At 41.7% G+C, this 27,925-nt stretch overlaps 1 protein-coding gene across 1 annotated transcript in view; it reads right to left on the bottom strand.

Moving 5' to 3' along the window:
- FNDC3A (fibronectin type III domain containing 3A) overlaps positions 1 to 27,925 on the bottom strand; it is a 1,040,529-nt gene that overhangs the window by 455,529 nt on the left and 557,075 nt on the right. The window contains 1 exon segment of the mRNA XM_029602861.1: positions 9,827 to 9,965. Within this exon segment, the coding sequence (XP_029458721.1) occupies positions 9,827 to 9,965 (139 nt within the window).

Below are 27,925 nucleotides of genomic sequence, written 5' to 3' on the forward strand. Positions count from 1 at the left end.
ATCCTCAAATACTCCACTAGACTTCTGAGAATGAAGTTGCCCTCTGCCCCGGAATCCACCAAGGCAGGAGTCCAAACCGTTATCAGTCCATAGGTCAAGGAGACTGGGAGAGAGAGCGTACGAGAGGGCGCAGCAAGGTCTAGAAACAGTCCTCCAGTAGGACTTTGGCCCGTCCGTCTTTTCGGCCAGATGGAGCATGTAGAGACATCATGGCCGGACTGACCACAGTACATGCAAAGGCCGTGCTTCATCCAAAATCTTCTCTCCTTGGAAGTCAAGTGTCCATGACTAAGTTGCATAGGTTCATCTGTATCAGCAGCAGGAACAACTGGAACTATCCGTGGGGCAGAGACAGCACTGGCCTGTTTCAAACCGTGTAACCCCCTAGGTCGGAGTTCTTTCACCTTATCCCGAAGCCGGTGATCAATCCGAGTGGCTAAGGCTATTAATTCGTCCAGCGAGTCAGGTGTTTGGCGAGCTGCCAGCTCGTCCTTCAAACGGTTATCCAGGCCTCTGCAAAAGAGTGTCTAGAGACATCTAGGATCCCAGCATAGTTCCGCCGCAAGAGTTTTAAACTCAATAGCAAATTCAGCCAATGATCTATCTGTTGCCTTGCTTCAAGTCCACTAAAGCAGAACCGGCTACAGACATACGAGCAGGGTCATCAAAAATGGATTTAAACAAGTCCATAAAGCCTTCTATGTCCTGCAAAATAGAGTCCTTGCGTTCCCACAAGATGGACGCCCAAGACAGGGCCCTGCCATCCAAATAAGAAAGGATGTAGGTAGTCTTGGAAAGAGCTGTAGGAAGTAGAGACGGCTGTAAAGCAAAGTGTATGCAGCACTGGTTCAAAAAGCCCCGGGTCTTCTGGATTTCTCCGAAAAAGCGGATTGGAGCTGCCAGTGGTACAGCAGTCTTCAAAGTTACCTCCGGTGACTGACCTTCTTGGTTGGAGGCTGTGCGTTGAGCCTTCAGTTTGTGTAGCTGATGAAAGGCTGCAGCAAGTTTCTCCAAGGTGTCTTGCTGCTCCACAATGCGCTGGGACAGGCCCGGTATGGCCTGTAGCGCACTCAGTTGTGCCGGATCCATGGAGTTAGCAATCTGTTATCTTTGGTGTGGACAGACTGCTTGGGAGACAGCAGTCTGTAGGTATTTGTAGGTGGATCCTTGGACCAGTGGCAGATGACCACGCCCTCGGGGGAAGATCCCGAGAGGAACCACCGGTCAGGCTTAGAGTATGGAGGCAGACACACACTAGTTCTTTTATTAAACAGTATACTGAACCACCAGAGGTGGCAGTAGTGAGCTGGAATGCCCGGCTGGGCTGCAGTCCCTCAGATACTGGAACAGCGATCCCTGAAGGCTGAGCTGGAGAGAAAATGAAATATAGTGAATAGGCAGGGTATGCAAAGTTCATGTACCGAACCAGATGGTAACACTCACACACTGTCTCACAGAAGCCCAGGAGCTGGAAGGTATAGGCCCTCGAGGAGCGAGTACCTGTTCCAGGGAAAGCTCTGAGAGAGCGATGGTAACTACTGCCAAACTACTTCAGTGAAAGACTTCTAGGCAGAAGGGAATTCAGCAACAAATCCGGGAACATAAGCCCTCGAGGAGCAAGTACCGGTTCCAGACTGACCTGAAAAACAAGAAGAGAGTGAGGCCCCCGAGGAGTGGATACCCCTGGTAAGTCCGAGGAGGCAGAGTAGCTCAGATAGAATGAATCCTTATCCTTGCTAACTCGACGTGTTAGCAAATACCAAGAACTTAAATATCTGTCGCGGGTGACATCATATTCGGGGGACACCCCGGAGGTTCGTGCCTTTGCCGGTACTTTTGTCGGGGCCATGCCGCGCGCACGCCCCTAGGCCTCTAAGGAACATGGCGGTTTGCAGCATGGAGCCGATCCGGGGACGCCGGAGCAGCCAATCTTCCCGCAGATGGAGAGGGAAGCGCCAAAGAGGTATGGAGGGTGGAGAGAGGGCGTCTGGCACCGACGGACACAACAGCTGCCCAACTAAATAAGCTGAGGGAATGGAGAGGGACCCGGCACAGGAAGGTCATAGAACCGACCGAGAAAAGCTTTCTGAAAAAACTAGAGCGCGAGCTCCACAACTGCGAGACAACCACTCCGCAGAAAAGAAGAGACTGAAGAGGGACCCCTGCATGATGCGTGGACAGTGGCATGCTCAGTGTGCCAGTCAAAGATCTAGAAACTATGACATAAGTTTTCCATGCTGGGCTCCATTGGATGATGTCATTCATGTGTGAGGACTACCATCCTGCTTGTCCTAGGAGAATAACTAACGCTCCATGCAGGTTATCCCCATGTTACTGTAAAGGGTAGTAACAGCCACTCCATGCAAGTTACCCCCAAACTTTATGTTAAGGATAGTAATATTTACAATCAAAATCAAGCAACTATCAAACCCATAGCAAAATTACTGCTAGCAACATTTTTATGGAGTGAGCACCTTTCATGATAATTTAGATAATGCTGCATGAATGTGCTTTGGTTTAGGTCTTGGCCACAGAAGCAGTCATGTGCTTTTTCCCTAATGTCTGCATATCAGTATCCTGCACCACAAAAGTTGGGGGCCTAGTACTGGCTGTCATCCGAATCCAATTCCCCTTTTTGTCCCCAATGTCAAAGCGGAGAGCACTGTTGCAGTTGTTTCAAAACCATCAAGGCTAACTGCTGCTTCATGTAGGTTACCCCCATGCAACATTCTCTTCATTTCTAACTTTTGGCCTTTAGTATTAGATATATATTTTTGAGCCTTCCCAACTAAGGGTTTTTTTTTGTATTATAAAAAGGACCAGGTTCATTAGAAATGTCCTGTGATAGAGTCGTGTTATACAGTTGTGCTTATACGTTTACATACCCCTGGCAGAATTTGTAAGATGTGTTACATTTTAAGAAAACAATAGTGATCAAACAAAAAAACTGTCTGTTATTTTCAGTGTTTCAAATTAAACTATTATGCATCACAGACTAGTATAGTCATTAAATAAACCATAGCAATAAAGGAAATAATAAAATGATCCTGTTCAAAAGTTTGTACACCCTTAGTTCTTAATATTGTATACCCTTAGTTCTTAATATTGTCCCCTTTTTACATCAATGATGGCTTGCAGTCTTTTGTGAAAGTTGCAAATGAGGCCCTTTCTCATGTGGTAAAGCTGCCTATTCCTCTTGGCAACAAAGCCTCCAGATCCTGTAAATTCTTTGGTTGTCTAGCATGAACTGCATGTTTGAGTTCTCCCCAAAGTGGCTCAATGATGGTGAGGTAATACACACTGAGGGTAAACTATACAATAGGTTCTCTCTACCTATATAGTTGAATGGAGTGTTTGAGTCACACATTATAAATCAAGTCACACATTATAATTCAACCAAAAATGCCATCCACTCTATCACATCAATTAAATTGGAGTGGGGTGGAGATTTATCTTCCATTCTGAGACGGGTGGAACAAAGATTTATTTATGAATGGCATACCAGTTCCCCTCATGGGCTTAATGGCCCGATAGAGTGGATGGCATTTTTGTGATTGTAGTTGGCAGTTCACGTTTATAAGGATTTTTATAAACAGTAAATGGAGACAGTGTAATTAGAGCCCTTAGCGGGTCATGTTCCCGATAAACTTGTTTTCAGGGACAGATTGATGTGACGGATCTTTAATAGCTGGATTTATTTATTAGCTCCAAGTACATGGGGTGATTTGGCAACGATTAATTGTTTAAGTGTTTATTCTTTGGTGATATAAGAGTGGGGAGCGTCGACGTGTTTGAGTCATCATTTGCAGCGTGATTTCGTCAGTTCCGGTTTTGACGTGAGTATAGGGCCAGTCGGGTGTTTGTTCAGGTAAGTGTGCTCTTTAATGAATTTTATTAAATGTTATCTTTTTTGGTTGTAGTTTCTGCGACCGGAAACAATGATATGAGATATTGGATTTGAAGCAATCTTTACTATATTGATACTTTTTGAGGCTTTGATGTTACATTGGAGACCGGTGTTTAAACAATCCAGTAGTGTGAAAGCAGGATGGTGAAGTAAGGTATATCTTGAATTATAATGTGTTAGGGAGTGTATATGTGTCATCTTTAGGATTCTTTTACTGTTGTTTTTTCCTTTATGTAGAATTGGAGACAAGTATAGCATTGGCGTGATTTTTCCCTGATGAAGCCCGGTGTGTACGGGTGAAACAAGGTTTCCTTGTTGGATGAGTCCATTGGACGGTGCCGATTCTATATGTGGATACTGGATATTGGAAGAACTCAGTGTGGGAGTATGTTTTGAGGAGTTTCCAACGCATTAGAGAGTGCTGCTTCTATATATATTGATATATTATGGGGAGTTCAAGGACATTGTAGCTCCAGTAAGATCCAAATTGTATTTAGTTACATGTGGATATTGTGCAATACATTGTGTGTTATTTTAGTGTGTGAGATTGAATGGGTTGGATGTGATGGTATGTATGAGCTAGATAGTATTTATTGTCTAGATAGGATTGTTTTATTATGTGGTCTCACAAATAAAGAAATATATTTGCACGATTAAGGTGTGAATAAGCTTGTGTGTTCTCTTATGTGGATGTGTCAATGATGGTGAGGTCAGGAGACTGTTATGCCCATTCCAGAACCTTCACTTTCTTCTGCTGCAGCCACTGAAGGTTCGACTTGGCCTTCTGTTTCAGATCATTATGTTGGAAAGTCTAAGTGCGCCACATGTGCAGCTTCCTCGCTCATGAATGCAAATTCTCCTCCAAAATTATCTGTTAAGACGCTGCCATCAATTCTGACTAAATTCCCTCTGCTGCTGTAGCTCACCTTCCCCCCCCCCCCCCCCCCCCCCCCGTTACGCTTGGGCTGTGTTCTGGTGTTGTGAACACCACCCAGAAGGGTGGCTCCAGGTGGAGAGAGACAGGGATGGCTGGAAACAGTGTCTGGGTCCAGGCTGGGTCAGGGCAGGCGGCAGATAACAGTGTCAGAGTCCAGGCTGAGTCAGGGCAGGTGGCAGATAACAGTGTCAGAGTCCAGGCTGGGTCAGGACAGGCGGCAGATAACAGTGTCAGAGTCCAGGCTGGGTCAGGGTACCTAGTAGTAAGGCAAAAGAGCCCGAAGGCCACACACCCATGTACAGCAGAGCAGAGAGCCCGAAGGCCACACACACGGCGGGCAGAGGGCCCGTAGGCCACACACACACGGCAGGGCAGAGGGCCCGTAGGCCACACACGGACACAGGGCAGAGGGCCAGAAGGCCGCACACACACACACGGCAAGGCAGAGGGCCCGTAGGCCACACACAGACACACGGCAAGGGAGAGAGCCCGTAGGCCACACACAGACACAGGGCAGAGGACCCGTAGGCCACACACAGACACACGGTAAGGGAGAGAGCCCGTAGGCCACATACGGACACACGGCAAGGGAGAGAGCCCGAAGGCCTCACACACACACACGGCAAGGGAGAGAGCCCGAAGGCCTCACACACACACACGGCAGGGCAGAGGGCCCGTAGGCCACACACGAACACAGGGCAGAGGGCCCGAAGGCCTCACACACATACACGGCGCAAGGCAAGGCAAAGCAGGGTAGAAGGCCCGAAGGCACACACAGCGCAAGGCAAGGCAAAGCAGAGTAGAAGGCCCGAAGGCACACACAGCGCAAGGCAAGGCAAAGCAGGGTAGAAGGCCCGAAGGCGCACACAGCGCAAGGCAAGGCAAAGCAGGGTAGAAGGCCCGAAGGCACACACAGCGCAAGGCAAGGCAAGGAAGAAGGCCCGAAGGCCGCGCAAGGCAAGGCTAGGCAAAGAAGGGTCCAAGGACCACACGCACAGCAAGCAAGGAAGGCTAGAGCAGGGAGCCCAGGCGAGCTCGATGCCGAAGCACCGAGGGAACTGTCAGGCAGGGTTATAAAGGAAAGCCCAGAACATAGAGTAAACAAGGGAGATGGACTGGGCCTGTCAGGAGAGCCAGCTCTAGAGGGACCCCTGGTGGTGAGGCGGTTGCACAGCAGCCAAAGCCGTAACACCCCCCCGCAAAACAGCAGATATCCACCTCTATGCTTCATGGTAGGGATGTTGTGCTTCTCGTCACAGCATTTATGGTTGTGACCATAAAGTTCAATTTTGGTTACATCACTCCAAATTATTTTGCTCGGGAAGTTTTCAGGCTTCTCTAAGTGCTGTTTAGCAAATTGTAAGCAGGCTGTTTTGTGGCATTGGTGCAGCAGTGGCTTTTTTCTTGCAACTCTACCATTCAGCCCATTTTTGTTCAAGTATCTCTTTATTGTGCATGCTGAAACACCCACACCACTTTGTTTCACAGATGCTTGTATTTCAGTACAAGTTGCTTATGGGGTTTTCTTTGCATTCTGACAAATTCTGATGGCAGTTGTGTCTGAAATCTTTCTTGGTCTACCTTGGTATTAACAGAAGCCATAATTTTCCACTTCTTGATCAGAGTTTGAATTGCACTGATTGGCATTTTCAAATCTTTGGGCATCTTTTAATATCTTTTTTCCCTGATTTATAAGGTTGAACTACTTTTTGCTCGCAGATCCTTTGACCCTTCTTTTGCTTTCCCCATGCTTCAGTAACCACCAAAGTCAGTGCAGCCCTGGGTGAAATGCACAAGAGTTTCTCAAGAGCTAAGAAATTCTTGACTATACACAGACACTGATTACAATCAAACAAGGCACACATGTGAATACCTACTCTTCACTGCCATCTCAACCTGTGTGTGCCAACTTGAGTGAATATTATCAGCCCAAACGTTCAAGGGTATGCAAACTTTTGAAAAGGACCATTTTATTATTTCCTTTATTACTATGCTATGTTTAATGATTGTATTAGTCTGTGATGCATAATAGTTTAATTTGAAAACACATTAAAAATAACATATGTATTTTGTCTGATCACTCATGTTTTCTTAAAATGCTATATATCTTATAAATTCTGTCAGGAGTATGTAAATTTATGAGCACAACTGTATGTCCTGCAGGTGTTTTTTAAGCTGAGGGTTTGTTCTTCTCTGAATAGTTTTTTTTCCTTTTGTTATTAACTTGCTCCTAGGATTTCTGCCTTCTTCTTTATTTGTGGATCATATCAGCAACAAGTGAGGGTATAATATTTACGGTACTTTATTTTTTTGCTTCTGTTCTTACTGCTATGTTATTTGTTGTAATTTCTTTATCAAGTTATGCATGATATATATATGAGACACAAATAAATATATAGGAAAAAATAATCCAGGAGCAGGTTGGACAATACTTTCTCATTCACAGAAAGCACAAAGAATGGAGCCTCTCATTCTTTTTTCTATGTTCTGAAGAAGTTAGTGAATGGGCACTGTAACCAATCTGTGGGACAGCAAGAACTTTCACAAAGCTGAACAAGAGTGTCATGGACTCATCCTCTACTTCCAAATTAAAGGGAATACCTGAGCAATTCTCCGAACAAAAAGCTGGGAAGTAAAAGTCTTCCATAGGAGAAGGGACAGATGGGATTTCAGGAGAATAATCTTCTTCGAGCCATGTGTGGCCTCCCAGGATTGCTCAGACTCAGAATCCAAAATTAGAAGGGATCAGAAATGTTAGTGGGGAATAACCCTAGAACCATGATTCTCAAAAGCCTTAGAGTTGGTTCTTTGGCCATTAGGATCGCGTGTTGTTGAGCAGCTGGAGTGGCTTCCCTCATCCAAGCTAACTGGATCTGATTCGTTATGGACAAGAATGATGTGGAGTCTGACTTTGAAAAACTGTCTTTGGTGCCAGGCTGCTCAGTGCCAGGACAAAAGTCTCAAGGGCTGATTTCATTGGCTCTATCATAAGTTTTGAAGTACTCTTGTGCTGAATGACCCTCAAACCTGTTAAAGGTCCCAAGTGATGGTCACAAGTATTCTTCTGTCTAATTCTCTCTCAGAGGCCAACACCAAAAGTGGGCCAAGTAGTTGAGAAGAGATCCTCCTGGATAGCCAAGGGGGAAGTACCAATGTCGGATGACTGGACCCTTGGAGGCTGTTGTCAAACTCTAGGAATATGAGCTATTTTCATGACTTGGCCACTTGACAGAAGGATCTACAACAAATAATCTCTGTGATCTTGGGTCCTTGCATGATAGAGATCAATGTTGATGCTTCAAAGAATGTTCTGATACACTGTGTTGGACTCTTTGGATCTAAACCAGAGATATCCTTCTCCGGTGCCGAGTAATAGCAGCATGTACATTCTCCACTCCTGCTCCTATGCATTAGCTTTAATAACAAAGCAGGAATAGGCTCCTTTGGTATCAAATCATCTTTTAGTGGACAGTGCAGCTATGGAGTCCTTTGATGTATTTGGTTCCAAATTCAATGGACTTGACCTTCCTCTGGTGGCAAAGTCATTAAGCCTCAATTGCTGGACTTGGATATCATCTTTAAGATGCCACACATTTGGACATCATACTATAGCTCCAAACAATGCATATAAAACTTATAATATGTCCCAAGGGACACCTTGAAATTGCAGCAGAAGCAGCCCTTTAAGCTGCTAGACTTCTTTTCAGCTTTGGAAAGGAAAACAGGTGACATGAAACTAAACTTTGCAATGACAAAAAACTGTCAACCCAGGCTGCAATAAACAGCTCTCCAAAAGGTAGAAAAAAAAATTACCTCAGAGTCAATGGGCTTTGATGAAAGAAAGAAAACTTAGAAAATGCAATCAAAGCCTAAAAAATGAAAACTAAGAGGGATGGAAGGAAAGAGGCCTACAAGACTGAAACCTCAGAAATTCTGTGACAAAAATTGAGAAAATAAAATAGTAGTATTCCTATGAAAGCACATCAGATGTGTACCTGGATTAAAAAATACTGAGGTGGTCCATGCAGTGGCTGCATGGGAAGTTCAGTGTGTTCTCAGAAAAGCCTTCCATGCTTTTCTAGATAGCTGTGGAAATGCTTTGCATTGGCGCTACTGGATGATGCCACTCTCATGTGTGGCTGATCATCCTGTTTGTTCCTCAGAGAAAGTTACTTTTCAGTGCTCTTAGTATAGCATATATAGTGCTGTAGGACTCATAACGTAGCTTTAGGCTACTGTAGAAACCCAGTTAAGCAGCATATAGCTAGCATACCTCACGATAAAAAGTGAAACCAGTTATGAACATATATTACTGAAAAGGACCTAACACTGCAAGACTCTTAAATAACTTTTTGTAAATTCCAGAAGCAATACATTCAGAACAAGTAATATATAAATAATAAAGATATATTTAATTGGTCTATGTCTTCAACCTACATATAGAAATAGCTGGCTTGCTAGTATACAAATACGTTTTGAATAAAAAATGTAAAGTTAACAGATTGGTGGTATTAGAATCTGCACCTCTTGGATACTAGTAGAATTAGTCACAAATGCCAACTGAATAGTGATACGTCATCCCTGTAAAGGAAGCCAATTTTCAAACTGTCTACCTTGATGCAAAGTTTGAAGGTACTTTTTAACAATAGACTTTGGCACCAAATTTGAAAGGGAAAGTATGTGCTTACTTTCTCTTTGAAAACTGCCATGGGTACTTTAGTACCTGCTTTTAGTGAAAGCAAATTTTTCCAGAAAATTAAGTGCATAGATATGACATGTCAATCTATGTGCATTATTTTCAGAACCTGCCCCCAGGAATGCCTCCCATCCAAGCTGGGAAGAAATACATGCATTGTGCAGCCCTGTGTATACTTTTGGCCCGATTAAGTGAGGGCAGTTTTCAGACAACCAATTTACTTGGGTAAATCTAATAATTATATAGTCTTTTTAAGCTAGAATTTTCTACACAGTACCGGTCATACCTTCCATTGCAAAGAGAGTGAATTTTTGGTCCGATTAGTTATCCTTGGATGATTAGGAGTTTCAGGTTCACAACTCATTGTGGTAAAACTCACAGCTTCTGAAGGATTTCCCTTTGTGCAGTTGCTTTCTGCCTGAACCCTATAGTAATGCATAGAAATAAAGTTAAAAAAAAAAAAGCAGCTGTACGTGATACCTTTTTATTAGACTGAGTTAATATATCTATATATCTATATATCTATATACACACACAACTAGTTATCATGAGTTACTATTGCTCTCCATCAGGTCAAAGAAAAATGAGAAGGTGAAAGGTGAATGTTATTCGAGTATGCCAGTAAATCACAGATTCTATTACAATGCTTAAATAAAGTAAAAGGATTGGGTGGGAGAAGGGATGAAACCTGTGAATACAGAAAGAAGACTCAAAGCATGACATAGAAATTTCTATGTATGTGTATGTGGCTATTCAATACTAAAAAACAATCTGTATATAAAACCCCAACAATTCTTTCATGTAGAATTTATAGGAAGTAAATGTTGCTACTCCGAATTTTCAACCTATCTAAAGGAAACTGCATGACTAATATTTCTTTACAAACCTTTTTACTTCTTGCTCAAGAAGTAAGAAATGTGCTATTGGAAAACTGTTTCCTCTAATTCTGTAACTTTTTACTATGCATACTGTTTAGAATAATCATTTAGATGTTTAAGCAATGATTAGCACAATTACCTTACACTCATGGCTGAGAAAATATGATAAATACTAAGGGGCGGATTTTAAAAGGCCCTTGCGTGCTGGCGCGCCTATTTTGCAAAGGCTGCCGGCGCGCGTAAAGCCCCGGGATGCGCGTAAGTCCCGGGGCTTTCGAAAAGGGGTGGGAGGGGGCGTGTCCAGGGGCGTTTCAAGGGCATGCTGCGGCGTTTCGGGGGCGGGCCCGGGGGCGTGGTCGAGGCCTCCGGACCAGCCCCCGGGACCGGAGGACGGAGCGGGGCTGCAGGCCGGCGCACGCAAAGTTACTCCTGCTTTCAGCAGGCGTAACTTTGCCGACAAAGGTAGGGGGGGTGTTTAGATAGGGCAGGGGGGGTGGGTTAGGTAGGGGAAGGGAGGGGAAGGTGGGGGGAGGGCGAAGGAAAGCTCCCTCCGAGGCCGCTCCGAAATCGGAGCGGCCTCGGAGGGAACAGGCAGCGCCGCTGGGCTTGGTGCGCGCAGGTTGCACAAATGTGCACCCCCTTGCACGCGCCGACCCTGGATTTTGCCTGGTGCGCGAACAAAAGTACGCGATCGCGTATTTTTTAAAGATCTACCCCTAAGTAGGTAAACAAATAAAGCAGAGTTTCTTAGTGTTCAGTCAGCGGGATTTTAATGCTACTTTAAATTTAGTCCTGGATAATTCCTCTAGGTCCTCCTTGGCTCTCAGGTTAATCGACGTACCTTAAAATTGCTTCTTTCCAGAGATAACATTATAGATGTCTGGCGTTCTAGTCTTCCCAGATCCAGGAACTATACTTATTTTTCTTATCCATATAAATCTTATTCACGCATTGACTTATTGCTCATGGACAAAGGTATAGTTAATAGAGTAATGGCAGCTGATATTGAACCCATTACTTGGCCAGACTATGCCCCTGTTTTGCTGTTTATACATTTTCACAACTATGACAAAGGCCAACTATATTGGACGCTGAATGATAGCTTGTTGGAAGATGGGGACTTTATAGTGCAGATAAGGGACATTATTCAGAATTATTTAATAACCAACAAATCTCAGGAAATGTCCCCAGTAGTAGTCTGGGACTGCCTTAAGGTGGTACTGCGAGGACATTTAATAGCTAGGGTCACTTATGCGAAAAAATTGGCAGAAAAGGAGAGAAAATAGTTATTAGACCAACTATCTTCCTTAGAAAAATCTCATAAGAGAACGCTTTCTAATCATGATTTGCAAATTTTAACTACTTGTAGAACAAAATTAGCTGAGATGGATGTGGCTTTGATCGCTCATTGTCTGGAATTAGTATAACAAAACTACTTCGTGGGTGGCAGTAAGGTGGACAAACTGTTAGCCAATAGATTGAAAGGGAAAATTACGCAATATAATGTTGTTAAAATTAAGGATGAGGCTTAATGTTTTCATGTCCTCCATTATACATTCGGACCTGGCAGGCTTTATCCCAGGTTGGATGGCCTCTGATAATGTCCACAAAATTGTGGACATCATGTAGGGGGCTCGTCAGCGAAAAAGCATTTGATTTTGTACATTGGCCTTTTCTCTTCAAAACCTTAGAGAAGATGCACTTTGGGTCTTATTTCATCCAGTGGCTCAGATGGTTATATAATGTCCCAAATCATGCATTAAGGTTAATGGAAGCTATTTAGATTTGTTTCCTGTAGGCCGAGGCACGCGGCAAGGATGCTCCTGGTCTCCCCTGCCTTTTGCAATCTTTTTGGAACAATTGTGAAAATTAGAGCCAATCCCAACATTTCTAGTGTTACTATTGGGGCTTTTTCATCCACATTATCCTTATTTACAGATGATGTCTTATTTACGCTATCTAAACCCTTAGCTTCATTGGGGGCCACTGTTGATGAGATGGGCAATTTTAGATCTGTGTCAGGATTTACCATCAACTGGGAGAAGTTGGAGATATTAAACTTAACGGTTCCCTCTTCGCAAGTAAATTTGCTGCAGACAATTCCCTTTTAAATGGTCTTCTTACAAAATAAAATACTTGGGTGTATATTATGGCACACATTTAAAAAGATTTGAAAGAATAGGATAGCTATCATATTTCAAGGATGGGTAGAATAGAATAAGCTATTTGTTATAAATACTTACCACAGAAGTGCCTGTTGCTATACTAGTCTGAAACAATGGCAGAGGAAAGATATGCAATTTATAAGGAAGGAAAAACCACCTAGGATTGCAAAATGTGTCCTTTCAATCTAAAAGCCAAGGGGGTTTGGGTGTCCCTAATCTCATATGGTATCATGCAACCTCTCATCTCAGGGCAATTACAGAGTGGCATAAAATTAGCTCTCTGAAACCTTGGGTAGTCTTAGAACAGGCAATGATAGGTTGATCCTTTGAACGCTCTGGTTTGGCAACCTAAAAAGACCTGGAGGGTTTTAGATACGGTCCCCTCCTGTGTGACAGAATTGGAAAACACTCCTGACTGGCCAAAGGGATTATTATTACAGTATGTCTTTATAAAATAATACTTTTCTCCCTGGATTTGTCTCTTCATCCTATAATCTCTGGAAGCAGAGGGGGATCCTCCACTATGAGCATGTAAGGCACGTTCATGGCCTTATAGACTTCACAGACTTATAATGCCTCTTATAATCTTCCAGATAGTGAAGTGTTTGCTTATTTACAAGCTAGACCCTTCATGATCAGCTCTCACATGTCAGATAGTTTGTCTACAGGGGTTTGAATCCATGTGTATAAATGCAGACAAGATGGTAAAAGTTTTTCCTAAATAATACATTCTCTTCAGTCCAAGCCAGGGTACATAAAAGCCTGGGAACAAGATATTGGTGAAGTATTATCAGAGGAAGAATGGAGAGCTATATTTATGGCTACTGGTAAGGGGCTTATCTCGGCTAATCTTATAGAAAATGGATATAAAGTTTTACTATGTTGGTATTACACTCCTGAAAGGTTGCATAAGTTTTCTTTCGCAATCTCAGATAGGTGTTCAAAGGGCTGTCATAGATTAGGTTCTTTTTTTCACCTTTGATGGGCGTGCCCTCACATCCAGCAATTCTAGCAGGAGGTTTCTCATTGGCTGCAAGAGATTTTGCATTTATCATTTGACTTGTTCCCTTTACATGCTTTGTTAAATATCCTCCTATCAACCGGAGACAAACTGCAGCAAAAGCTAGTACAAAAAGTTAAGGTGATTGCTCATAGCGAAATTGCTCGACTAGATCAGTTGTACCATATGGGCAAAATTATGGCATTCAAATATAACTATACTGCTAAATTCAATGAGATTTGGGCTCCTTATATCTGCTGGAAGGTGGCTAAAACTAAAGATAAGGATTCTCTTTTTTTGTGATATTTTGTGCACTTGTGTTATGCGATCGTATATTACATCCTCCTTTTCCCCCTGCATCTCATCCTTCTTTAAATAATTATGTTGCTCCAATTGTCTCTTTATATATTTGCCTTTCAATATTAATTCTGTACAATAGCAGGTGGGAGGGTAGGGATGGGGGGGAGGGGGGGTTTAAACAACGTGATAACCAAGACTTACTCTTAAGACATTGCTGTTTTGATTTACTTTATTTCAATTGCCTACAAAATACTTAGCATTTGGGTTTTATATTCTATATGACAGCAATATATTTTTGTTCACTTTATTTAGAATTTGTGGTTTTAGTCCTCATGGACAAGAATGTTACTTTTGTTTATGGTACATTGTAAGTCCGTATCCGAGTTTTATTGGCTAAGCAATGTCATCTATATACTTTTGTTCTTTAACTATTGTCTTTAATAAAAATATTAATTACAAAAAAAAGTATAGTATAACAAACAACCTCACACAAAAGGAGAGATTATATTGTGGAATTTTGTACAATATTTGTAATTTTATACCCAATAATTATTACTTTGATAAATTAAGTAAATAGTAGTTGGTGACTCTTACTAACATGGCTACATCCAAAGGATCAAGAAAACTATAGCAGACCTTCGTATTCAGGGTGTATGTGAGTCAGACTCTAAAGGGTATAGCAGTCCATGGCCACCTAAGAAAGGCTCCTGCTCAGATTGCTGAGTTAGAGGAAGGGATATAATCACAAAAAACCCCCCCAAACCCTCATAGCTGTAAATAAAGCCCTTGTCAGCTAGGTTTGGGCCCTCTGCCACATCACAATGATCATGGTTAGCTCATGTTTCAACTGGACTATAAGCTTAGGAGTGGAGGAAAGCAACAAAGCAAACAAGGTGGTATATCAAATTTTTAAACCACAAAATTATTAAATAGACTATATAGTCCTTCATAAATAATTAATGCACAAGACTTCCGGTAATGTCACTGAGATCACACCACATACCTTTTCCACATACCTGTTCTTTACTCTTTATTTCAAATCCTGTATTATTCCTAATTATTATAAAACTGATTTACTTTTCTTTGTATTCTTTACAACCCACTCCTTCCACACTCAAGCACTCAAAAAAACACTCTCCCAACATTGGCAATGTTTCAGCATCCAACGATGCCTTCATCAGGGGATGGATTTGCAAACTCTTCAGCTCAACAGCCATTTCAGACTCTGCTCAACTTTTTTTTTTTAAACAACTTTTTATTAACAGTAAGCAAATATATAACCTTAAGCAACTTAAACATGTGTCAGTTTTTCCAAATTTCTCCCCTTCCCCAAACTTCCCTGCTTATTACTTGCCCCAAGAAGAGAACAGAGAGAAAAAATGAACAAGCAAAATAAACAAACAAATATAAGAACATAAGATTGTTATACTGGGACAGACCAAGGCACCATCAAAGCCCAGTATCCTTTTTACAACAGTGGCCAAGCCAGGTCACAAGTACCTGGCAGGATCCCAAGGGGTAAACAGATTCCAAGCTGCTTATCCCAAGAATAAGCATTGGATTTCTGCAACTCTCCCTTAATAATTGCTAATGGACATTTCCTTCAGGAACTTGTCCAAACCTTTTTTAAACATAGCTATACTAATAGCTTTCACCACATTCTCTGGCAATGAATTCCAGAGCTTAATTATGCATTGAGTAAAAAAATATTTTCTTTTATTAGTTTTATTTTCTTTTATTTTTTTTTAATTTTATTTTTCTAATTTTCAAGATTACAGCAAGTGTTAACTTACTACAGAAAAAAAAATGCAATATGTACAATCTTTACCATAATTTTACAAGAAATTTCTCTTACATCATCACTTTTACATATTGCATTAAACATCAAAAGAAATATATCAATGGGGACAGTAACCACAGGAAGTATAAGACTAAACAACATATTATTGCATGTAACCAGCCTAACGTAGTAGAAGATTACCATATATTTTTTAAATCCTCGTCTATGGCACTATTACGGAAGGAGATATAACCTTCCTAGCGTTGATAAATGACTTCAACTGCTCAGGGTATTGGAAAGCAAATATGTCTTTTGCAGACCTAACAAGACATTTACATGGGTATTTTAAAACATAGGAAAAACCAAGTGCAATTACTTGCGGTCGCATTGCAAGAAACTCGCGTCTCCTGCTTTGTGTAATGGGTGCATAATCTGGGAAAACATGTATTGAAGTCCCCCTAAATTGAACCGAAATATTTTTAAAGTACCGTTTCATTATTTCATTAATATCTTTTTCGGTTATAAAAGATACCATTAAAGTAGCTGTTTCATAGAATTCCAAAGCAGAATCCTCCAGAAATCTAGTTAGATTCCCTTCATTCACATTAACATTTAATTGCAAGACTTCTTTATTTTTATTTGACTTTGGTAGATAATACAATTTATTTATCAGAGGAATTTCTCCCTCTTGAAATTTTAAATTCTCTGCAAGATATTTTTTCAATGTAATATATGGCAGTTCACCAACAATTTTCGGAAAGTTCAGGAATCTCAGATTTAAGTGTCTGGAATAGTTCTCCATGGATTCCAGCCTCCTTGAGACCATAGTGATATCCTTTACAATCTTCACATTACATTCCTGTGTTTTCTTTACATCAGCCTCCATTACTAGCAATTTTGGTTTTATTTCCTCAATCTGATTTTCACATATCTCCACTTTATGTTCTATAATTTTCATATTATCCTGGTAGTTTCCGATCGAATTGACCAACGCCACCATTATGTCCCAAATTGCCTCTAGTGTTATTTTATCTGGTTTAGGCGGCATTGAAAAACGGGGTTTCAATAAAGACTCACCCGCTTTTAATACCGGCGATATTCCGGCCAGTTGATTTTCCCCTTGTGTTGTAACAAACGCACTCCTTAAACTTTCTGCATCCTCTCTCCGAATCGGGGTTGATACGGGGGGCTCCTCGATATCCTCCGCCCCTGATGTACCGGGGATTGCTGAAAGTTGTTTCGGCTGCCAACGCCCTCTGACCTCCCTGCGCTGCTTCCAACAGAGCCACTTCCTGTGTCTGTGGTTCAGCGGCCTCCGGGCGGGGGGGGGGGGGGGGGAAGAGCCATTTCGGGCCTCCGAGGATCTGGGGGGCTAAGAGTCACCTCTCCTGGAAAGGCTATCGCTTCCTCGGTAGCACTTTCAACGGAGTTCGCTCCCCCACTCTCCTGGTCCTTCACAGTCGTGTAGGTTGTTATGAGACGCTGGGCAGCCATAAGCTCCGTATCCGAGGGAAAAATTTGGAGCTTGCCTTTCCGCTTGGCAGGCATTTTTTGCTGAAACAAATTGCAGGTAACGGAGCTCAGCGTTAACACGTCTGCCTACGCCGCCATCTTGCCCCCAGCTATTAGTTTTAAATGTAATAGTAATTTCATTGTGTATCCCCTGGTCTTTGCACTTTTCAAAAGAGTAAACAACTGATTTACTCATTCCATTCCACTCATTTTATAGACCTCTATATCTCCCCTCAGCCATCTCTTTTCCAAGCTGAACAGCCCTAACCTCTTCAGCCTTTCCTCATAGGGGAGCTGTTCCAGCTCCTTTATCATCTTGGTTGCCCTTCTCTGTACCTTTTCTAATTCTGCTATATCTTTCCTCAGATGTGGTGACCAGAACTGAACACAATTCTAAAGATGAGGTTGCACCATGGAGCGGTACAAAGGACATAAGAACATAAGAAATTGCCATGCTGGATCAGACCAAGGGTCCATCAAGCCCAGCATCCTGTTTCCAACAGAGGCCAAACCAGGCCAAAAGAACCTGGCAAGTACCTAAACACCAAGAAGATCCCATGCTACTGAGGCAATTAATAGTAGTGGCTATTCCATAAGTAAACTTGATTAATAGCATTATAATATTCTGTTTTTCTCCATTCCTTTCCTAATAATATCTAGCATTCTATTTGCTTTCTTGGCTGCTGCTGCAAACTGAGTAGAAGATTTCAAAGTATTTTCAACAATAACACCTAGATCCTTTTCCTGAGTGGTGACTCCTAATGTGGAACCTTGCATTTTGTAGCTATAATTTACATAAGAACATAAGGTATGCCATACTGGTTCAGACCAAGAACATAAGAACATAAAAAATTGCCATGCTGGGTCACACCAAGGGTCCATCAAGCCCAGCATCCTGTTTCCAACAGAGGCCAAAACCAGGCCACAAGAACTTGGCTATTACCCAAACAATAAGAAGATCCCATGCTACTGATGCAATTAATAGCAGTGGCTATTCCCTAAGTAAAATTGATTAATAGCCATTAATGGACTTCTCCTCCAAGAACTTATCCAAACCTTTTTTGAACCCAGCTACACTAACTGCACTAACCACATCCTCTGGCAACAAATTCCAGAGCTTTATTGTGCGTTGAATGAAAAAGAATTTTCTCCGATTAGTCTTAAATATGCTACTTGCTAACTTCATGGAATGCCCCCTAGTCCTTCTGTTATTCGAAAGTGTAAATAACCGAGTCACATCTACTCGTTCAGGACCTCTCATGATCTTAAAGACCTCTATCATATCCCCCCTCAGCCATCTCTTCTCCAAGCTGAACAGCCCTAACCTCTTCAGCCTTTCCTCATAGGGGAGCTGTTCCAGCCCCTTTACCATTTTGGTTGCCCTTCTCTGTTACTTCTCCATTGCAATTATATCTTTTTGGAGATGCGGCGACCAGAATTGTACACAGTATTCAAGGTGCGGTCTCACCATGGAGCGATATAGAGGCATTATGACATTTTTCATTCTATTAACCATTCCCTTCCTAATAATTCTTAACATTCTATTTGCTTTTTTGACTGCTGCAGCACACTGAGCCGACGACTTTAAAGTATTATCCACTATGATGCCTAGATCTTTTTCCTGGGTGGTAGCTCCTAATATGGAACCTAACATCATGCAACTACAGCAAGGGTTATTTTTCCCTATATGCAACACCTTGCACTTGTCCACATTAAATTTCATCTGCCATTTGGATGCCCAATCTTCAAGTCTTGCAAGGTCCTCCTGTAATGTATCACAGTCTGCTTGTGATTTAACTACTCTGAATAATTTTGTATCATCCGCAAATTTGATAACCTCACTCGTCGTATTCCTTTCCAGATCATTTATATAAATATTGAAAAGCACCAGTCCAAGTACAGATCCCTGAGGCACTCCACTGTTTACCCTTTTCCACTGAGAAAATTGACCATTTAATCCTACTCTCTGTTTCCTGTCTTTTAACCAGTTTGTAATCCACGAAAGGACATCGCCTCCTATCCCATGACTTTTTAGTTTTCGTAGAAGCCTCTCATGAGGGACTTTGTCAAACGCCTTCTGAAAATCCAAATACACTACATCTACCAGTTCACCTTTATCCACATGTTTATTAACCCCTTCAAAAAAATGAAGCAGATTTGTTAGGCAAGACTTCCCTTGGGTAAATCCATGTTGACTGTATTCCATTAAACCATGTCTTTCTATATGCTCTACAATTTTGATCTTGAGAATAGTTTCCACTATTTTTCCCGGCACTGACGTCAGGCTCACTGGTCTATAGTTACCTGGATCGCCCCTGGAGCCTTTTTTAAATATTGGGGTTACATTGGCCACACTCCAGTCTTCAGGTACAATGGATGATTTTAATGATAGGTTACAAATTTTAACTAATAGATCAGAAATTTCATTTTTGAGTTCCTTCAGAACCCTAGGATGCATACCATCTGGTCCAGGTGATTTGCTACTCTTTAGTTTGTAAATCTGGCCTACTACATCTTCCAGGGTCACAGTGATTTCATTCAGTTCGTCTGACTCTTCACCCCTGAAACCCATCTCCGGAACTGGTATCTCCCCAACATCCTCATTAGTAAACATGGAGGCAAAGAATTCATTTAGTCTTTCTGGAATGGCCTTATTTTCCCTAAGAGCCCCTTTAACCCCTCTGTCATCTAATGGTCCAACCGACTCCCTCACAGGTTTCTTGCTTTGGATATATTTTAAAAGTTTTTATTATGAGTTTTTGCCTCTATAGCCAACTTCATTTCAAATTCTCTCTTCACCTGTCTTATCAATGTTTTACACTTAACTTGACAATGCTTACGTTTTATCCTATTTTCTTCAGTTGGATCCTTCTTCCAATTTTTGAAGGATTTTTTTTTGGCTAAAATAGCCTCTTTCACCTCATCTTTTAACCATGACGGTAATCGTTTTGCCTTCCTTCTACCTTTCTTAATGCGTGGAATACATATGGACTGGGTCTCTAGGATTGCATTTTTAAACAATGTCCAAGCCTGTTGAACACTTTTAACCTTTGCAGCTGCACCTTTCAGTTTTTTTCTTACTATTTTCCTCAAGCCCAGTATCCTGTTTCCAACAGTGGCCAATCCAAGTCGCAAGTACCTGGCACGTACCCAAACATTAGATAGATCACGAGCTACTACTGCTTATTAATTACCATAATAGCAGTTTATGGATTTAACCTCTAGGAACTTATCCAAACATTTTTTAAACCCAGTAACTAACTGCTGAAACCACATCTACTGGCAATGAATTACAGAGTTTAACTATGCGCTGAATGAAAAAGAATTTTCTTCAATTTCTTTTTAATGAGCTACTTGCTAACTTCATGGTCCTTCTATTAACTTGTTCAAGTCCTTTCATGATTTTGTAGACTTCTATCATATCCCCCCTCAGTCATCTCTTCTCCAAACTGAACAGCCCAAACTTCTTTAGCCTTTCCTCACAGCACAGCTGTTCCATGCCCCATATCATTTTGGTCATCCTTCTCTGCACTTTCTCCAGTGCAGCAATATCCTTTTTGAGATGCGGTGACCAGAATTGCACCCAGTATTCAAGGAGGTGAAGAGAGAATTTGAAATAAACCATGGAGAGATAGGGAAGCATTATGACATCTTCCGTTTTATTTTCCATTCCCTTCCTAATAATTCCTAATATTTTGTTTGCTTTTTTGATCGCCACAGCACACTGGTCTGACGATTTTCACTTGTTCCCATTTCCAGGTCATTTATAAATATATTAAAAAGCATTGGTCTCAGAACAGATCCCTGGGGCATTCCCACTATTCACCTTTTTCCATTGGGAAAATTTACCATTTAGCCCTACTCCCTGTTTTCTATCTTTTAACCAGTTGGCAATCCACAATAGGACACTGTCACCTATCCCATGACTCTAATTTCCTAAGAAGTCTCTCATGAGGGACTTTCTCAAATGCTTTCAGGAAATCCAGATACACTATCAATTTGTTTACCTTTATCCACGCTTATGTATTCAAAAAAATGTAGCAAATTTGAGGCAAGACTTCCCTTGGCTAAATCCATGTTGGCTTTGTCCCATTAAACTATGCTTATCTATATGTTCAGCACTTTTGTTCTTTATGATAGTTTCTACCATTCTGCTTGGCACAGATGTGAGACTCACTTGTCTAATTTCCTGGATCATCCCTAGATCCCTTTTTAAAAATTGGCTTTACATTGGCAACCTTCCAGTCTTCAGGTACCATAGATGATGTTATTGATAATTTACAAATTTACAATAGCAGGTCCGCAATTTCATTTCTCAGTTCTTTGAGTACTCTGGGATATATACCATCTGGTTCAGATGATTTGCTACTCTTTAGTTTGTCAATTTGCCCTAGTACATCTTCCAGGTTCACTAAGATGTGTTTCAGGTCCTCTGAATCATCACCTTTGAATATCATTTCTGATATGGGTATATCTCTTACATTATCCTCAGTGAATACTGAAGCAAAGAATTCATTTAGTCTCTCTGCTATGGCTTGTCATCCCTAAGTGCTCCTTTGACCCCCTTGATCATCTAATGGTCCAACTGACTCCTCGCAGGCTTTTTTACCTTGAATGTAACCTAAGAAAGTTTTTATTATGAGTTTTTGCTTCCATGGCATGCTTCTTTTCAAATTCTCTTTTCCTTCCTTATCAATGCTTTGCATCTGACTGGCTAGTGCTTATGCTGTTTCCTGTTTTCTTCATTTAGATCCCTTTTCCATTTCTTGAAAGATGTTCTTTTAGATATTATAACCTCTCTCGCTTCACCTTTCAACCATGCTAGTAGTCGTTTAGCCTTCTTTCCGTCTTTTCTAATGTGTAGAATACATTTGTTCTGAGTTTCCAAGATGGTATTTTTAAACATCCATGTCTGACCTAAACTCTTAACATTTGCAGTTCCTCCTATCAGTTTTTTTCCCTAATCATTTTCCTCATTTTATCATAGTTATCTTTTTGAAAGTTAAATGCTATAGCAGTAGATTTCTTTTTTGCGCTCCTTCCAGTTAAATCAAATTTGATAATGTTGTGATCACTATTGCCAAGTGGCTCCAACACTTACCTCTCGCACCAAATCCTATGTTCCACTAAGGACTAGGTCTAAAATAGTTTCCCCTCTTGTTGGCTCTTGTATCAGCTGCTCCTTGAAGTAGTCATTTATTTCATCTAGGAACTTTACTTCTCTAGAATGTCATGATATAACATTCACCGAGTCAATACTGGGGTAATTGAAATCACCCATTATTACTGTGCTGCTGATTTTGTTAGCTTCCCTAATTTCTTTTAGCATTTCATTGTCTGTTAGTTCATTTTGACCAGGTGGACAGTAATACACCCCCATTACTATTTTATTCCCTATTTTATCTGGAATTTCTATCCATAAAGATTCAACACTGCATTTTGTTTCCTGCAGAACTTTTATCTTGTTTGATGCAATGCTCTCTTTAACATATATTGCCATCTCTCCACCAATTTGATCCAACCTATCATTTCAATATAATTTGTACCCTAGTATCACAAAGTCCCATTGGTTATCCTCCTTCCATCAGGTCTCTGAGATGCAAATTATATCTACCTCTTCATCCAGTGCTATATACTCAATTCTCCCATCGTATTTTTTCAGACTTCTAACATTTGTATACAGACATTTCAAAGTATGCTTCTTGTTTTTATTAACCACCTGCAGGTTAGAATTCAGCAAACAGAAAGCCTCTAATTTGCTTGCACTTATAAAAATTTAAAGAAAACTATACCTCTGCCTCGTGTTAGAATCTACAATCTGTAGGAAGAGTCTCCATATCGCCATGTAAATGTATTTACTTTTTGTTTTCATATCTGCCATTCTCTATTCCATGATCATCAAATAAAATAACTTGGATCACCACATTTCCAAGTCAGAAGGATGCAAATTTAACCTTCTTAAAAGGATATATTGCTTTGCTAATAAGCAGGCCTTTAGTAGCTAATACTTATGAATTTTTTCCTTGCAAGAGGAGAATTGACAGCTGGCTTGCTTATAGATTAACTCAAGGAAGATGTAAAAAAATGAAAGGACACCGGCCACTGAAAAATTTGAAATAAATGAGTCAAAGCTGAAATGGAACCATTGAGGGCTGTGCACAGCAAGAAGCCAGACTGTTTTCAGTGTGCGGCTAAGAAACAACTGTTTTTATTAATTTATATTTATTGTAGAAGGCTTCTGTGTATAATATAATGCTGTGTTAACCATCAAATAAATTACCAAAATGAGGACTATCCAATGTAACTATTGTGGAGCTTTTATTCTGAGGGAAATCATCTGGAAACTTAGGGATTGCCCCTTTTGTTCAGAACTCTCTTCCTTGAAAAAGGAGTTGGCTGAAGTTAAAGCTGAATTAGCTTCAATAAAGAAAATCTCACCTACTTTACATTATTCAGGAATTAATTCCCCAATTCCACAGAAAAACAAAAAGTCAAGGAAAAAGATTTACAGTGGGCTCAGGTAGGATAAGACCTGTGAACCACAGACACCCGTTCTTGACAGCTATACAGCCCAAAAGTCTACCCCCCCCCCCCCCCCCTCACACAGGGCATTAAGGAACTCAAAAAAACAACAGGATTACAGTGGGCTCTGGTAGAATTGGACCTGTGATGCGGAGACACACACTGTATCAAGTGCAACAAGGACAAAAAGCCTTCTCTGTATTAAATACTGAAGAAGTTCTTGAGAAAGAGATTGAAGTGTTATCTGAAAAGAAAGAAAAAACCCAATGCATACAGAAATTCCATAAAATGATCAGTAACCAAAGGAAAAAGCTCATTGTGCTCGGTGACTCTGTCATCAGAGGCACTAATCTTTTCCTTTGCACAAATGCAAAGGGAAAGGGTGAAGTGGATAACAAGACAACTAAATAAGTCACAAAAGGAGTCCAGGAAAAGCAGTAACCTGAACGAGAAAAGCTGGAAAGCTATGGGCACAAATGCTCATAGTTTGGGCAATAAAATCCCAGATCTGCAAGACCTAATGGTGGAAGCGGACTTGGACGTTGTTACTGTCATGGAGACGTTCACGGAATCTCATGATTGGGATATGGCAATACCGGGCTATAACTTGTTAAGGAAGGACAGAGAGGATAGGAAAGGGGGAGGAGTGGCTCTTTATGTCAGAAACCATATCCAAGCATCTGAGCTGCAAGGAAGATGGGGAAATGAAGAAGCACTATGGGCCGACCTAAAAAAAGATGGGGGATCCATTTTTATTGGAGTAGTTTACAGGCCTCCAAATCAAAAGGAAGAGCTTGACAGAGATCTGGTTGACATCTAAAAGATGGGAAAGAAGGGAGAAGTGGTGATCGTTGGAGACTTTAATCTGCCAGATGTAAACTGGAGAATCCCTTCTGCAGAATCTAACAAAAGTAGAGAAATAGTGGATGCCCTGCAAGGGGCTCTGTTCAAACAAATAGTAATGGAACCCACGAGGGAGGGAGCTATACTCGATTTAGTGCTCACTAATGGAGATAATGTCTCTGATGTCCAGGTGGGTGCCCACCTTAGCACCAGTGATCATCAAACGGTATGGTTTAATATCACAAAAAGGATACAGAGAAGAAGCACAAAGACCCGAGTTTTGCAGTTCAAAAACTCAGACATTGATGAAATGGGGAAATACCTGGAGGAAGAACTAGAAGGCTGGGATAACAAGAGAGATGTGAAACAACAGTGGACCAAACTAAAAGGAGCAATTAACAAGGCAACTAATCTATATGTTAGAAAAGTAAAGAAAAGCAAAAGAAAAATGAAACCTATCTGGTTCTCAAAGGAGGTGGCTGACAAAATAAAGGCTAAAAGAACAGCGTTCAAGAAATGTAAAGGATCCCAAAGGGTGGAGCACAAAGAAGAATATCTGGTAGAGCTGAGGGAGACAAAGAAAGTAATCAAGACGGCAAAAAGTCAAGCAGAAGAAAGGATTGCAAAGAGGTAGAGGTGACAAAACATTTTTCAGATACATCAGAGAAAGAAGAAAAGTTCAAAGTGGTATAGTGAAATTGAAAGGTGAAAAGGATCAATGTTTGGAGAGAGTCGAAGAAATGGCAGAAATATTAAATGAATACTTCAGTTCAGTGTTCACTAAAGAGGACCCTGGAGAAGGACTATCACTAGTTAACAAGAAACTGGAGGGGAGTGGAGTAGATATAACTCCATTTTCAGTAGAGAATGTATGGGAAGAGCTGGGGAAACTGAAAGTGGACAAAGCCATAGGGCCTGATGAGGTTCAGCCCAGGATACTGAGGGAGCTCAGAGATGTGGTGGGGGGTCCACTGTGTGACTTGTTCAATAGATCCCTAGAAACGGGAGTGGTGCTGAGTGATTGAAGAAGAGTGGTGGTGGTCCCTCTTCACAAGAGTGGGAGCAGAGAGGAGGCTGGTAACCTCACTTCGGTGGTGGGAAAAGTAATGGAGTCGCCGCTTAAAGAAAGAATAGTGAACTATCTACAGTCGGAAGAATTGCTGGACCAGAGGCAGCATGGATTCACCAGGGGAAGATCCTGTCAGACAAATCTGATTGACGTTTTTTGACTGGGAGACAAGGAAATTGGATCAAGGAAGAGCTTGTGATGTCATCTACTTGGATTTCAGCAAAGCTTTTGATACGGTCCCACACAGGAGGCTAGTGAATAAAATGAGAAGCCTAGGAGTGAGTGCAGAGGTGGTGGCCTGGATTGCAAACTGGTTGACGGACAGAAGACAATGTGTGATGGTAAATGGAACTTACTCTGAAGAGAGAGCGGTGTTAAGCGGAGTGCCTCAAGGATCGGTGTTGGGACCGGTCCTGTTCAATATCTTTATGAGCGACATTGTGGACAGGATAGAAGTTAAGGTTTGTCTTTTTGTGGATGACACTAAGATCTGCAACAGAGTGGACACACTGGAAAGAGTGGGGAGAATGAGACAGGATTTAAGGAAGCTGGAAGAGTGGTCGAAGATATGGCAGCTGAGATTCAATGCCAAGAAGTGCAGAGTCATGCATATGGGGTGTGGAAATCCGAAAGAACTGTATTCGATGGGGGGGTAAAGGGCTGATGTGCACAGAGCAAGAGAGATACCTTGGGCTGATAATGTCTAACGATCTGAAGTCAGCAAAACAATGCGACAAGGTGATAGCTAAAGCCAGAAGAATGCTGGGCTGCATAGAGAGAGGAATATCAAGTAAGAAAAGGGAAGTGATTATCCCCTTATACAGGTCCTTGGTGAGGCCTCACCTGGAGTACTGTGCTCAGTTCTGGAGACTGTATCTCCGAAGGGACAGAGAAAGGATGGAGGCGGTTCAGAGAAGGGCGACCAACAAGGTGGATGGTTGAGGGGGGGGGGGGGGGGGGGGGGGGGCGCTGTTCGCCACGAGACAAGATGGCTGCTTAACTCCAAAGCTCCCGAGATCCCCCATCTCTAATACCCGAAAACGACGGCACTGTTCAATCAAAAGTGTGCCCAATAGTGCAGAATCTAATTATAACACGCTGACTGATGACTATGAAGAAAAAAATGAGTTACAGAAGTTCTCTTTTACGAGAATGGCAGCAGACTCCAGAAAGGCCTTGATTGAGCTATCCGACTGTGTGGCCTGAGAGGGGGAAGGGCTAGAGGAGGCGGCCCCGATACTATCCCCAAAGCAAGCGGTGGAAACCACCCGAACTATGGTGGATTTACCCATTAAAAATCAAATATGGTTTATAGATCTCCGCTCTGAAATAAAAAATAACAAACGCGAGCTGCTGGCTTCTTCTGCGGATCTCCGAGATGACTTTTTAACTCTCGGACATAGAGTTGACGAGCCAGAGACCCTCATTGAGGACCATGATGTGAACATAAAAGAAATGGACAAAAATAAGCATGAGACTAACCTAGAGTAAGCTTTGATCTCGGAAAAGCTAGAAGATCTGGAGAACAGATCGAGGCGCCACAACCTCCGACTCAGAGTGATCCCAGAAACTAAAGAATATGAGGACAGCATGGCTACCGCCAAAGTCTTTTGCAGCTTCCTTTGGGCCCAACTATCTCCCGGGAAAGAGCGGAGAGGGGACGAAGACACAAATGCCATTCTAATCGATTGCGCTCACCGGGCTTTAGGGCAGGGAGAGACAACAGACCACAAGATTTAATCCTAAATTTTCAAAGCTACTCACAGAAGGAGCAAATACTAACCATCACGCGGAAAAAAAAAACTGTGGGACTGGCAAAACATCTCAGTCGCAGTGTTTCAAGACCTTGCCGCGAGCACTTTAAAAAAAAAAAAAAAAAGATAAGACTAAGACTTATGTATGGTGACGGCGGCATTATGGCAAGCAGACGTTAAATACAGATGGAACTTCCCATTCGCATTATCCTTCCAACAGGCGGGTAAAATTTTCCAAATAAAAACAGTGTCAGATGCAATACCGGCCTTCCTGGAGCTACCCGAGCGAACAAAAGAGGCCCCTAAGCCACAGCTTCAAAATGGCAGCGGGCTGAACAGCCTAAAAGGAGGGCAGCTCACAAACTAAGCACGCTATCAGAGAATCTATCGGACCAAGGATAGCTCAGTGCAGCAGCGTGGGCTACAGAAACTGAACACATTGCCGAATACAGATAGATTCACACTTCAATGTGGGAAAAAACAGGAGAAAGAAGACACAGGATCCTTTCAGCTGAAAAAGACAACAAAATTTCAGGTTTCAGTGTTGACTTCTGCTGCATTT

This window comes from Rhinatrema bivittatum, chromosome 5 (genome assembly GCF_901001135.1).
Source record: "Rhinatrema bivittatum chromosome 5, aRhiBiv1.1, whole genome shotgun sequence".
NCBI classification, from domain to species: domain Eukaryota; kingdom Metazoa; phylum Chordata; class Amphibia; order Gymnophiona; family Rhinatrematidae; genus Rhinatrema; species Rhinatrema bivittatum.